This window comes from Lissotriton vulgaris, chromosome 7 (genome assembly GCF_964263255.1).
Source record: "Lissotriton vulgaris chromosome 7, aLisVul1.2, whole genome shotgun sequence".
In the NCBI taxonomy this organism is placed as follows: domain Eukaryota; kingdom Metazoa; phylum Chordata; class Amphibia; order Caudata; family Salamandridae; genus Lissotriton; species Lissotriton vulgaris.
In genome coordinates, this window is record NC_141695.1 from 1,234,027,585 (window position 1) to 1,234,042,079 (window position 14,495).

The 14,495-nt window shown below is 47.2% G+C and overlaps 1 protein-coding gene across 1 annotated transcript; it reads left to right on the top strand.

Annotated features, from left to right (window-relative positions):
* The first annotated feature begins 5,101 nt into the window (after positions 1–5,101).
* Positions 5,102–11,722, top strand: LOC147703296 (uncharacterized). The gene is made up of 2 exons (XM_086928908.1): positions 5,102–6,653; positions 10,181–11,722. Exons 1-2 carry the CDS (start codon positions 5,102–5,104, stop codon positions 10,801–10,803), a joined length of 2,175 nt encoding a protein of 724 aa, XP_086785034.1. The 3' UTR covers positions 10,804–11,722.
* Positions 11,723–14,495: the final 2,773 nt, after the last annotated feature.

The following is a 14,495-nucleotide window of genomic DNA, read 5'->3' on the forward strand; positions in this document are numbered from 1 at the left end:
GTCGTTCTTTTGTGCACCTAAAAGCAATGGAAGCCAGAGGAACTTCAGTTATACACCCCAAAAAGTCGAAAAACACTCAAAAATCAACACAATCCCATGCCATCCATGCCCTCAATGATGTTTAAATTCAAGACACCCCAGAGAAAGACTAGGACCATGCACCACTGAGTACCCCTGGGCATAATGGTTGAAAGCAAGGCAAATTGGGTGCAGGCCTGAGCACACTGCCTGGCTTAAAAATGGCTCCTTGACCCCCACCACATGGCAAGGCCCTGCCTGTCCCAGGCCTCAAAATGGCCCCCACCCACATGTCCAGGCCCCAACACCACCCCCAAAACTCCAAAAAACACTCAAAAATCACCACAATCCCATGCCATCCATGCCCTCAATGATGTTTAAACTCAAGACACCTCAGAGAAAGACTAGGCCCATGCACCACTGAGTAATCCTGGGCATAATGGTTGAAAGCAAGACAAACTGGGTACAGGCCCGAGCATACTGCCTGGCTTAAAAATGGACCCTTGACCCCCACAACATGGCCAGGCCCTGCCTGTCCCAGGCCTCAAAATGGCCCCCACCCACATGGCCAGGCCCCAACACCACCCCCAAAAGTCGAAAAAACACTCAAAAATCACCACAATCCCTTGACATCCATGCCCTCAATGATGTTTAAATTCAAGACACCCCAGAGAAAGACTAGGCCCATGCACCACTGAGTACCCCTGGGCATAATGGTTGAAAGCAAGGCAAACTGGGTGCAGGCCTGAGCACACTGCCTGGCTTAAAAATGGCCCCTTGACCCCCACCACATGGCCGGGCCCTGCCTGTCCCAGGTCTCAAAATGGCTCCCACCCACCTGGCCAGGCCCCAACACCACCCCCAAAAGTCGGAAAAACACTCAAAAATCACCACAATCACATGCCATCCATGCCCTCAATGATTTTTAAATTCAAGACACCCCAGAGAAAGACTAGGCCCATGCACCACTGAGTACCCCTGGGCATAATGGTTGAAAGCAATGCAAACTGGGTGCAGGCCTGAGCACACTGCCTGGCTTAAAAATGGCCCCTTGACCCCCACCAAATAGCCGGACCCTGCCTGTCCCAGGCCTCAAAATGGCCCCCACCCACATGGCCGGGCTCCAACACCACCCTCAAAAGTCAAAAAAACACTCAAAATCACCACAATCCCATGCCATCCATGCCCTCAATGATGTTTAAATTCAAGACACCCCAGAGAAAGACTAGGCCCATGCACCACTGAGTACCCCTGGGCATAATGGTTGAAAGCAAGGCAAACTGGGTGCAGGCCTGAGCACACTGCCTGGCTTAAAAATGGCTCCATGGCCCCTTGACCACCACCACATGGCCGGGCCCTGCCTGTCCCAGGCCTCAAAATGGCCCCCACCCACATGGCCAGGCCCCAACACCACCCCCAAAAGTTGAAAAAAACTCAAAAATCACCACAATCCCATGCCATCCATGCCCTCAATGATGTTTAAATTCAAGACACCCCAGAAATGAAAGCAAGGCAAACTGGGTGCAGGCCTGAGCACACTGCCTGGCTTAAAAATGGCCCCTTGCCCCCACAACATGGCCAGGCCCTGCCTGTACCAGGCCTCAACATGGCCTCCACCCACATGGCCAGGCCCCAACACCACCCCCAAAAGTCAAAAAACACTCAAAAGTCACCACAATCCCATGCCATCCATGCCCTCAATGATGTTTAAATTCAAGGCTCCCCAGAGAAAGACAAGGCCCATGCACCACTGAGTCCCCCTGGGCATAATGGTTGAAAGCAAGGCAAACTGGGTGCAGGCCTGAGCACACTGCCTGGCTTAAAAAAGGCCCCTTGACCCCCACCACATGGCCAGGCCCTGCCTGTCCCAGGCCTCAACATAGCCCCCACCCACATGGCCAGGCCCCAACACCACCCCCAAAAGTCAAAAAACACTCAAAAAACACCACAATCCCATGCCATCCATGCCCTCAATGATGTTTAAATTCAAGACACCCCAGAGAAAGACTAGGCCCATGCACCACTGAGTACCCCTGGGCATAATGGTTGAAAGCAAGGCAAACTGGGTGCAGGCCTGAGCACACTGCCTGGCTTAAAAATGGCCCCTTGGCCCCCACCACATGGCCGGGCCCTGCCTGTCCCAGGCCTCAAAATGGCCCCCACCCACATGGCCAGGCCCCAACACCACCCCCAAAAGTCGAAAAAACACTCAAAAATCACCACAATCACATGCCATCCATGCCCTCAATGATGTTTAAATTCAAGGCACCCCAGAGAAAGACTAGGCCCATGCACCACTGAGTCCCCCTGGGCCTAATGGTTGAAAGCAAGGCAAACTGGTTGCAGGCCTGAGCACACTGCCTGGCTTAAAAAGGCCCCTTGACCCCCACCACATGGCCAGGCCCTGCCTGTCCCAGGCCTCAACATAGCCCCCACCCACATGTCCAGGCCCCAACCCACCCCCAAAAGTCAAAAACACTCAAAAACCACCACAATCCAATGCCATCCATGCCCTCAATGATGTTTAAGTTCAAGACACCCCAGAGAAAGACTAGGCCCATGCACCACTGAGTCCCCCTGGGCATAATGGTTGAAAGCAAGGCAAACTGGGTGCAGCCCTAAGCACACTGCCTTGCTTAAAAAGGCCCCTTGACCCCCACCACATGGCCAGGCCCTGCTTGTCCCAGGCCTCAACATAGCCCCCACCCACATGGCCAGGCCCCAACACCACCCCCAAAAGTCGAAAAACACTAAAAAATCACCACAAACCAATGCCATCCATGCCCTCAATGATGTTTAAATTCAGGACATCCCAGAGAAAGACTAGGCCCATGCACCACTGAGTACCCCTGGGCGTAATGGTTGAAAGCAAGGCAAACTGTGTGCAGGCCTGAGCACACTGCCTGGCTTAAAAATGGCCCCTTGACCCCCACCACATGGCGAAGCCCTGCCTCAAAATGGCCCCCACCCACATGGCCAGGCCCCAACACCACCCCCAAAAGTCGAAAAACACTCAGAAATCACCACAATCCCATGCCATCCATGCCCTCAATGATATTTAAATTCAAGACACCCCACAGAAAGACTACGCCCATGCACCACTCACTACACCTGGGCCTACTGGCTAGTGAGGCTTCACAGGCAACCCACGTTTAAAAAAAAAAAATCAACATATAACAGTGAGCTAAAATTCCATGATATAAATGAGAATTAAGTTAAAAAACAAATCACAGAAACAGTTGTATCATGCACCCATGACTAACCCTGGGCCTACTGGATACTGTGGCTACAGTACCCACCACAATATATATTTTGTTAAAGTTGTGAAAAAAGTTTTAGAACTTTAGTTGCCTCAACTGCAATGCCCCAAACAAACAACACCAACTTACTTGTAAAATCTCAAGTCCAAAAGTGATCCAAACTCCAAAGTCCAAAAAGTCCTCAAAAACAAACCAGCAGCAGTCACAGAAAGTAATCCTTCCAGCTCAACAGCCAAATGAAAAGTGACCAGTACATCCACAAAGCACTGGGAGGAGCCTGCTGGACAGGTACAGGAAGTTGGAGACTCTGAGGCACTTCCTTCGTCCCACCCCACCCCAAAATGATGGTCTCCTGCACCAAAAAGTGCAGTCAAATGTCAATCTGAGGAGTTATTCTGATCAAAATCATCATTTTAACAAGGTTCGTGCTTCCTGCGGTGTATTTCTTGTGCAGAATTGCATTTTTTGCAATTTCAGGAACGCGAGCTGTTCGAATCTCCCGCCGGAAGTCAGCTGCGCGCCGTCGTGGGCTTTTATGATGTAATCACATTGTCAAACTCTCATCGTGCAAGATGGCAAGCCGTGATAACGTAATTGCGTTCGAAAAACTCTCGCGTGATCACGCAGCAAGATCGAAAATGGCGCCGCACACACAAAACCTGAAGAAAAACAACTCGGCGGACTCAGAATCATGGTAAGAGAACGCCGCGCGCGCGATATTGTATTTTTCAAGCGCGACCAAGCAAAATAATTTGTAGCTTGCGAATTTGCATATTATTGGGTAATTTCGCACGATTCACGGATCGCGAAATCGTCAAAATTCTGCAAATTCACCCGCGAAACGGATTTTACGCCCACGCTTAATCATCGTTTATGTTAATCACTGGCACCTTATTGAAAACCGGGCTTTTCGGTTACCGCCTTGTTCACTTTTAGGACGGCCCATCTGGACAGTCCGATGTCATCTTGTTCTTTCCTTATAGTTCTAATGAGCTTTCCCGCGTGCGCTTCAGCACCAGCACTCTTTTTCCCTGCAAGGCTGTTTGCATTGCTGAGATGCTTCCTGTGCTCTCCCTCTGCAATGTAACCTTTCCCTGAGGCACTCGACCTGCTTCCCCCCTTCTTCACCCAGCCGGTTGCTGTCCCCCTCCATGGCATGTTTACTCTCCTTCGCGACACCAGGGTGCCTATCATTTCCCGTCCTTGAGTGAATATGGATTGATTTTCTTCGCTTGTTTTCTGAAGTGACACTGCTTTGGTTGTTCAGCCTGTTTGTTATGGTGGCAGGTGAGCCGTGGCCCCCGTCCAGCTCAGACGCAAACACACCCGAGAGCGTCCTCTCCAGGCTGCGTGTATCAACAAAGCGGGCAGGGCAGATCGGTAATAAGTAAACATGTTCAACGGCGACCACAACTTGAGGCAACTACAGGCAGCAATTAATGAGTCCGGCTGCTTGTGGGAGGTGGTGCCCGGAGCGAGTTAAAATGCACCACGAGTCACATACCCCATGAATTGTAATTTTCGTTGCACTGCCTGTGTGGTTTTAAGGAAATTTGAAGCTATTGGCTCCGCAGGGGGAGCGGCGCGAGACGTCTCCCCCTGCGGATTTTTGCACAGATGGTAGGGTCCAGGAGCGCGAGGCAGGGAGAGCGTTTAGGGCAGATTAGACGGCGTTTTTTAGTGAGGAGAGCAGGCGTAGGTAGATAGAGAGGGCGTTTGTCAATAAAATCAGAATAGTGAGAGTAGATAGTGTTTATATTGATATTACTGTAGAAAATAGTGTATTTAGTGAGAGAAAAGGAGGGTTTTGTTGAAGGGGAGAAATGGATATGAGTGAAAATTTAATAGCTGCCTTAAGGGTAATACAGCAGGAAGGTAGGGAGGACATGCTGACACAAGCAGCACTTGAGGAAATGCTCCCCCCGAAGCGCCCACCACGGAGGCAAGCGGCAAAAGGGGTTCAAATTGCCATTGAAGCCTGTCAACCGGCTTCTGTCAAGAGGAAGAAGGTGAGAGCTCGTTCCTTGAGCGCAGGTGCGGAAGCAGCCTTAAGACCTGTGGAGATGGAAAGGGGTACAGAGGAGCGTAGAGCGTCTTCCCTCACACGGCAGAAGGCAGCAAGTGACTTTGGAGCTGAGGTAAATGTGCAGGTGGCGGGGGTACCTTCAGGAGCGGCTAAGAAGGGTACACAGGTAGCCCTGAAGAGAAAAGGGAAAGAAAAAGCGATTAAGAAGGTGGCCCTTACGCAAGACAGAATAGGTGAACAGGGGTTGGCATTACCTTCCCACACCTTTAGCTGTCTTCCCGTGCGGGATGCGACGGGCAAGGACTATATGCAGAGTTCTGCCAGTCAGAACTTCATCATGAGAGGGGGGTCGGGTTCTTTAGTGGCATATTCAAGCGACAGCGAAGAAGAAATAGTTTATGACACGCAACCCACCAGTGCCCCCCTCATTCAGCTGATTCCTATCCCTATACCTCAGAATAGTGCCAGGCTGACAAGAGTGGTGGAGACTGGAGCGAGGAAGCCCCCATTGGTTTCAGCGGTGGGGCATCAGACAGGTCAGCGAGAGGGCCCAGGTCAAGGGACTCAGGATGTGAGTGATTCTGAGGTAGAAGAAGAATATTATGAAGAGACTGACTCAGAAGTAGAGGGCGAGCAGGACCAAGGACATGGACTTTTGCCTAGGGATCAAGACGCCGGGCAATGGGACACTCAATATGTTTTTCCATGTGCACGCCCTTCACCATATGATATTCCACACAGAAAGAGCGCGCAGGGCGAGAGCGGAGACGGTCAGTTGCTTTGGGTGGAGCGCCCAATGTTCACTGACAAACAAAATGTGCGCCATGTTTCCAGAGAGGTGGCTAACTCGAGAGCACAGCGCGACATGGTTGAAGCGCAAATGGTGAATTCTTTGAATGGGCCATTTGTTAATGCGGCTGCCCCTATAGTGTCAAGGTATACGGGGGAGCTTGATCAAGTTTACTCTAGCGAATCCAGAGCGGATTTTGTGCGATCAGATAGGCCTCAAGAGCGGAGTTCAAGTCTGATTTGGTCACAGTTTGATGGGGGGGTGGGAGACGGAGCTTGCCCAGGGACTAGTGCTGGTTTTCAAGGGAGTGGTGAGTTTAGTCAGGCATCCAGGAGTCAGGCTGGGAATTTCAAGAAAGGCAAAAAGAGTGTAAATTCAAAACAAAGTGTTGGGGGTAATGTGGGGAAAGAGGTCAGGATTGGGGGGGGGGCAACGAATTCTTCTTTGTTGTTCCAGAGGTCAAGTGCGGACTCTTCGGTTCAAAATGTGACACCACGGGACTATCAAGAGCGGATGGCTCCGACTGAATTACAGCGGCGGGCAGGACAGCTACCATGCGGTAAGCATCAATGGTGGGCAGTGTGGGATGAGGGAAGGAGTGACAGAGTGAATGTCAGGCAACTACCTGTGGTGGAGTTTGTGGGGGGAGGTGAGGGCAGAAAGATTGTGGTACCACGTGCCGTGGCAGTTCCAGGTAAGCTGCAGTCCAGTACAGCAACAGGCACGTTAGATTTACCCCAGGAGTTACCGGTCGTGGTGGGAGGGAATACACAGGAGGCGGCGTCCGATCAAAGAGTAACTGTTAACGTTAGGCAGAAGCTTCCCTATATGGGTCTGGCGATGCCTTTGGGTTCTCACTTATCAGAAAAAACTAAACAGCGAATTTGGAATCACGAGTTTGTAGATATATTCAAGTTGCTTCACCGAGATCTACAGGCCAAAGAGGGGTCAAAAGAGGAAGAATGGGAGTTGGCGCGACGTCCCAGGGTGCCTCGCACGATTGAGAACTGGACCTCAGCTTTCTTGATTTATGCGAGCATCTACTGTGAAAGGTATCCTGACAGATCTGTGGCCTTGTACAAATATATGGACATAGTCAGGAAGGCACATTCACATTTTGGTGGATACTCTTGGCTGAATTACGATGAGGAATTTAGAGCTCGTATTAGCATCTGTGTAGAAAAGCCTTGGGGTGATGTGGATTCAGAGTTGTGGCTTCAATGGATGTCCACGTCTCATCCGTCAGCTACGACGCATACAGCAAGTGGCTTGCCAGTCCCATACCGGCCCTTTCTATGGCGTCCCGCTCAATTTGGAGCGGGTACAGGGGGAAGAGGTTTCTCTTCAGGTACAGGAGCCTGCTGGAATTACAACAGGGGCATGTGCAACAGGCCATTATGCCGTTTCAAACACGACTGTTCCCATTGTGGGGGACGGCATCCGCTTACGCAATGTAATGCACCGGCAGGGAATTTCGGTGGGTACAGAGGCGGTGACCAGCAGCGGTTCCCAGAGCAGGGGGGCTGGGCAACAAGAGGTAGAGGTGCCCCTTTCCATACTTTCCCAAAAGGCGCCTACTCCAATTAAATTGAACAACTTAGTGCCCTGGTTAAATAGATATCCTGATACTGATTCAGCAGCTCGATTGTTCTGGGGGTTTCAAGAAGGTTTTAAACTAGGATACCAGGGGCCCAGGCACCGGAGGTGGGCGGACAATTTACGTTCGGCGAAGGAACTGCCGGAAGTGGTCCGTAAGAAGCTTGCAACTGAAATCGAAGTTGGTAGAATAGCGGGCCCTTTCCGGCATTGCCCTTTGCCGAATCTGATGGTCTCCCCTCTTGGAGTTATTCCCAAGAAAGCTGCTGGAGAATATAGGATGATACAGCATTTATCCTGGCCAGAGGGGGGATCTGTCAATGATTTTATATCAGAAGTCGACACATCAGTATCCTACACAACAGTCGATCAGGCAATGGAGCTTGTGACAAAAATGGGCAAGGGAGCTGAAATGGCCAAATGTGATGTTCAATCTGCTTTTCGTTTAATGCCAATTCACCCTACTGACTTTGAACTATTAGGAATGTTCTTTGAAGGACATTATTTTGTCGACAAGGTATTGCCAATGGGCTGTGCGGCCTCTTGTGCGATTTTTGAAATGTTCAGCACATTCATACAATGGATTTTTTCCCAGACGTGTCCTGAAAGTGTCAGTTGTCACTACTTAGATGACTTTCTGTTCATAGGAAAAGCAAACACTGGGCAATGTAAACAGGCATTGATGCATTTTCAGAGATGGGCTGAAGTTTTGGGGGTCCCGTTAGCACCAGACAAGACCGAGGGACCGGATACAGTCATAACCTTTTTGGGCATAGAGTTGGATACCAAACAGATGTATGCGCGCCTCCCACGGAGTAAAATCTGTGAAATTAAGGCTTTTCTCCTCACGATTATGGATACCACTAAGATTGAAGTGAGGCAGGTGCAGCGTTTGTTGGGTTATCTGAACTTTGCTTGCCGGGTGGTGAGGGCAGGGAGGACGTTTTGTCGACGTCTAGGCATGGCTTTATCAGGAGCGTATCTCCCACACCACAGAGTGCGAGTGACGAAACACATCAAGGAAGATTTGCGAGTGTGGCTGTGCTTCCTGGACAATTTTAATGGTGTACCTTTACAGTTTGTGGATGACAACTTCATTTGGCAAGTTCAAATATACTCAGATGCAGCGGGATCCATTGGTTTCGGTATCTTCTGGGAAGGCAGGTGGTGTGCAGAGGGTTGGCCAGTACATTGGAAGAGTCAAGGCAGGAGCATAGCCTTTTTGGAGCTTTTTCCACTGATAGTAGCATTGCTAGTGTGGGGCAAAGAATTTAAGAACAGGTCAGTGTTATTTCATGTTGACAACATGGCAGTGGTGAACTTGATAAATAACCAAAAGGCTAAGGATGTTAGAGTGTTGCAACTACTGAGGATGTTTATGCTTTTAAGTCTGAGTTTCAACATGATGTTTAAGGCTAAACACGTCCCAGGGGTTAATAACTCCATCGCTGATGCTCTTTCCCGATTTCAGTGGCAGAAGTTCCGCGAGCTGGCGCCTGGGGCAGATTTCCACAAAACGACAGTGCCGCACAACATATGGGCCCTAGGGGAGTGAGGATACGTCAGATAGTCGAACAGTCCATTGCCCCTTCGACTAGAAGAAGCTATGTGCAGGCGTGGCAAGAGTTTGTACAGTACTCACAGAGTTTGGGCAGATCTGAGTCAGTGGGGAAGGTCAAAGGTAGTATCTGTGATTTTGTTTTGACTCTCATAGATAAAGGTTTGTCACATACAACCATAGCAGGAAAACTGTCAGGCTTATCATTTTACGGTCAGTTGTTCTGGGGTTTTGACCCGGTTGAGGATCAATTAGTTAGAAGAATGTTGAAAGGTGTACAGAGGGGGTCAAGTGTTGTTCAGCAGCCGCGAGCTCCCATCACTTTTGACTTATTGCAGAAGTTGTTAGATCAGTTGGGTTTAATTTGTTATGATCTTTGGGAGGTGGGGCGTTTTCGGTTAGCTATGATTTGGATGTTCTTTGGGGCTTTCAGGGTGTCGGAAGTTTTGGGGGTGGGAGAGGACACAGGTTTATCCAGTGCTGAGATTTCGGTAGGAGAACACAGATTAGGAATTTGGGTGAGGAGGTCGAAAACAGATCAGCTAGGCCGAGGGACGTGGGTTTTTCTGAGCAAGAGTGGGGTAGCAGATTGTTGCCCGGTGCAAGAGTGGGTTCATTTTGCTTCTGGGGACAAGTTTCAGAAGGGACCGATTTTCATACATGAATCTGGGAGGAAGATTACAAGTTCTCAATTCTTAGCAGTGTTAAGAAAAGCGCTGACCTTTATGGGGGAAAACCCGCAGTTTTTTGCCACACACTCTTTTCGGATAGGGGCGGCTACAGAGGCTGGCAGGTTGGGTTTAGGTGTGGATGTGCTAAAGCGCATAGGCAGATGGAAATCTAGCAGCTACAAACGTTATGTTAGAAAATGATTTTGCTGTTGTTTTATAAAACTGATAGGTTGTGTGGGTCTAATTTTCATTTCATTCCAGGTACAGTGCGGGGGGCAAATTCGAAGTTTAAGAAACAGACCTGGATGGTGGGACATTCGTTTATAAAGTGGGCAGCCCTGTTTGCGGAGAAGCAGATTTACGGAAGGTCATTGGGTATCCCTAGCGCGACGCACGAGGTAGTATGGAAGGGTAAAGGAGGAATGAAGTGGGTTGATTTGTTTCCTATTCTATCGCAAATGTTCCACGTACGAGGATGCCCGGATCAACTGGTAATACATCTGGGTGAGAATGACTTGGTTAAAATGTCAGGACTCACGCTCATCAAGCAAATGCAACTTGACTTGACAGTTTTAAGGATAAATTGGCCGACCACTCGTGTGTTTTGGACTGAGTTTGTTTACAGACAATCGTGGCGGCAGGCCAGGTCCCATGGAGCAGTCGAAAAGGCCAGGAGGAAACTAAATAAAGCCATGAAAGTTTTTTGTAAGGTTATGAAGATTGGGGTTTTGCGACATGAGAGCATCTCGGGTAGCGAGAGCCACCTTTTCCGGGATGACGGGGTTCATCTGTCCCAGATAGGCATGGCCTACTATTTAGTGGAAATAAGAGACATGCTTGCACAAGAACTACAGGTCAACGTTTGGTGCAATTCCAAGTTATGAACAAGATGTTTGTGCTATTTTAGGTGGGGACAGGAAAACTCGTTGGTTTTCCTGGGTGGCATAAAATCCCCAGGGAAGAGAAGCCTAGAGCGGGCTCCTCTAGTTATTAGTTAGATAGGGGGAATTAGACACAACAATGGAGGGGAAAAATGGAAGGAAAATGTTGGGGAAGTTATTGATGATTAGTTGATGGTTTCGGTATAAAGTCCAAATTTTGAATGAAATGAGATAAATAAATAAATAAATAAATGGTTTGCGTTCAAATGCCAAAGCTACATGATTGATGATCTGTTGGGAAATTTTATGATTATTTATATCCTGAATAAAGTGGCCTTTTCTGCTATAACAAAGCGAGTGGTCTGAATTCATGGGCAATGGCTCCGCAGGGGGAGCGGCGCGAGACGTCTCCCCCTGCGGATTTTTGCACAGATGGTAGGGTCCAGGAGCGCGAGGCAGGGAGAGCGTTTAGGGCAGATTAGACGGCGTTTTTTAGTGAGGAGAGCAGGCGTAGGTAGATAGAGAGGGCGTTTGTCAATAAAATCAGAATCCCACCCACCCACCCCTTTTTAAAAAAAAAAAAAAAAAAAAAGCATGATGTACTTGTTGGAAGGCTGGTACATTCATGAGTTAAGATTTCTAATCTTAGTTGCCACTTCAGGATGCGTTTCCCAAACAGATGGCTGCGGCATAAAATCCCCAGGGAAGAGAAGCCTAGAGCGGGCTCCTCTAGTTATTAGTTAGATAGGGGGAATTAGACACAACAATGGAGGGGAAAAATGGAAGGAAAATGTTGGGGAAGTTATTGATGATTAGTTGATGGTTTCGGTATAAAGTCCAAATTTTGAATGAAATGAGATAAATAAATAAATAAATAAATGGTTTGCGTTCAAATGCCAAAGCTACATGATTGATGATCTGTTGGGAAATTTTATGATTATTTATATCCTGAATAAAGTGGCCTTTTCTGCTATAACAAAGCGAGTGGTCTGAATTCATGGGCAATGCTATTAACCCCTCGTCTCAAATGTGTTGTTTTTATGACTTTGAATTTCATTATTCAATCGTGGTATTGTTCACTCTGTCATCTTTAAGGTGTTTAAGTGAAATCTCGGATCGCTTTTTACATCTAAAATTTCATTAGTTTCTCTCTGGATTCAAGAAAATAGCAAAATTCACATTTTGCGTTTCAGTTTTTTAAGCTTCAACTTCTTTTGAGGGACAGCCAACTTACCTAGAATCCATCCACATAATTAATTGTTCAAAATAAGGGTTGTGAGACGTTTCCATTGAGATAAATGGCATTTCGAGCACAATAAAGTGAAAAAATATGTGGTGGTGTAGCAATGCCCATACTTCATTTGTGTGTGTGTGTGTGTGCGTGCGTGTAAAAAGTCTGTGTGCATGTACCCTGTGAATGCCTTTTTTGGTAACCTAATCGGGTGTTGTGAAACGTTCTACCACGTGCCCAAGTGCGTGTGTAGTGTTGTGGGCTTCACTGCATAAATACGGATGGTGAGTCTGGGGTGATATGCGGACAGAGGTCACTGAAACACGGAGCAGTGAAATATGTTTCTAAAACTGTTTTTGGTTTTAGTTTTGAAGCCGTTGTGGAGTCGTTGTGGTCACCTTGTATGTAGGCCGCATCTTGAGTACATACTCCCTCGTGCTTATGAGGGGTACAATATGACTCCTCTGAGGAGAGAGGTGGGTGCCTCGCTGGCTGACTCCATTAGATAAAGGTGTGTGCTTACTAGAGAGGACACGTGCTGTGTGCACACTCATCCACACTAATGTTTGGGTAGATCCAAGAGAGAAGTCCATTAACTTGTATGGAAAATAGGTTTATTGTATGAGGATGGAAGTAAAACAAACACACATAACAGCCATCACTTTTCATATGTAACCATAGCCACACAACATGAGGTACACATGCACTACAAATTGCACACAAGGAAACAGAGTAGCTCACTATATAACATTGACACACACATACCCCAAAGCTCCAGAGGACACCCATACACACGCAGAAACTCATGCACACCGGATGAATGACTTACAGACATGCAGAAATGCACTCTTGTGCACCCAGTGGCAGCTGGAAAACACATACCTGCGTATTTGTAACAAACAACAACATAGCCACCAATGCATTATACAACACATAAGCACAAATAATAGGACACAACAAGGCCAACACACACACAAACACCTATTACCCCAAGAAGACACCAATGCACATAGACCAACCAACATAGAACTCATCCGATCTTGGATACCGCCTGCCTTCCTAAAACTAAACCCCACAAAGAATGAATTCCTGCTGGTTGTAACAGCAAAAACAAGCATTGGAAATGCAACAGGTCTTGCCTTTGATTAAGTTAAAGCCATTTGCTTTGCTAATGGGATTGTATTCTAGCTTTGCATTATTTAGTGTATATTTGTGATATGTTGTAGTTGTATGTACTTAGAATTGTTTCGTTAGCTGTGTAGTAGTTTAAAGCATAGCGTTAGTAGGAAAAGAACAGTGTTTCAGATTTGGGAGGTAAATTAATATTATAATAGTATGTGTGTTAATTTCGTATAGTGAGGATAACAATAGCATAAGGCAGATGAAAGGGGCAATAGAGAGCAAATATATGCAAATATATGCACATATCACAAATCTACACTAAATAATGCAAAGCTAAAATACAATACCATTAGCAAAGCCAATTGCTTTAACTTAATCAAAGGCGAGCCCAATTGTATTTTCAATGCTTGCTAACAGTTTTAAGCCAAGAAATGTCTGGGCAATTGTCCAGATTCATACACTCTTAGAGCACTGATCTATATAATTGGGCTTCTGAGTTTTTCCAAATACAGTGCCACAGTAAGAGGGGTTGTAATTTTATGTAAACCTCCAGGTAATTTAGCCCTACCTCCTTGTGGCAAAATGATGTTGGGGTTGAGTGTGGAATAAACAAGAGTCTTCCTATAAACTTGTTCTGTACTATCTGGAGGGCTTTACAATTTACATGTCCCCAAATACAGGCCTCATATGTTGCAACTGATCGACATTTGCTTTTAAAAATACATAGCAGCTTACTTGTGGGTTTATGTCCCAGCCTTTTTGCAAATCAAAAAACTGCACCAATTGGCCTTTAAAATTGTAAAACTCCAACATTCAATAAAAACCTCCAATGAAAATCAGTATCAATAGGAACGCCCAGGTATGTGAAGTGAGTGTTTTTTTCCAGTTCTTCTCCACCAAGCAAAATCTTTCTGGTCTTTGACACTTTTGGACCACATTTCATTGTAATGACTTAGTTCAGTTAGTTTTACCTCTCTTCTATGACGTGGAACATTAGAGGTTTGAACAATCCCCAAAAAGAGAAACAGGTCCTTACGTACTTGCACAGCCATTGAGTTCAGCTGGTTTTCCTCCAGGAAACACATTTTGCACCTAGACCAAAATGTATTTATGCTTCCTGATGGGGTTCAAACCGATACTCCTCGTATTACATGGGAGTTTGTATCCTAATACACAGTTGGACCCCCTTCAAAATGTTCAAGAGTACCTCTGACCCCGCTGGGCGATAACTGCGTGTGCTTGGAGAAATGCTGGGTCAGGTTGCACTTCTTGTTAATGGATATGCACCTAACATCGACTCCCCTGATTTATTTCTCGATTTATCTACACAGATGAATCAATT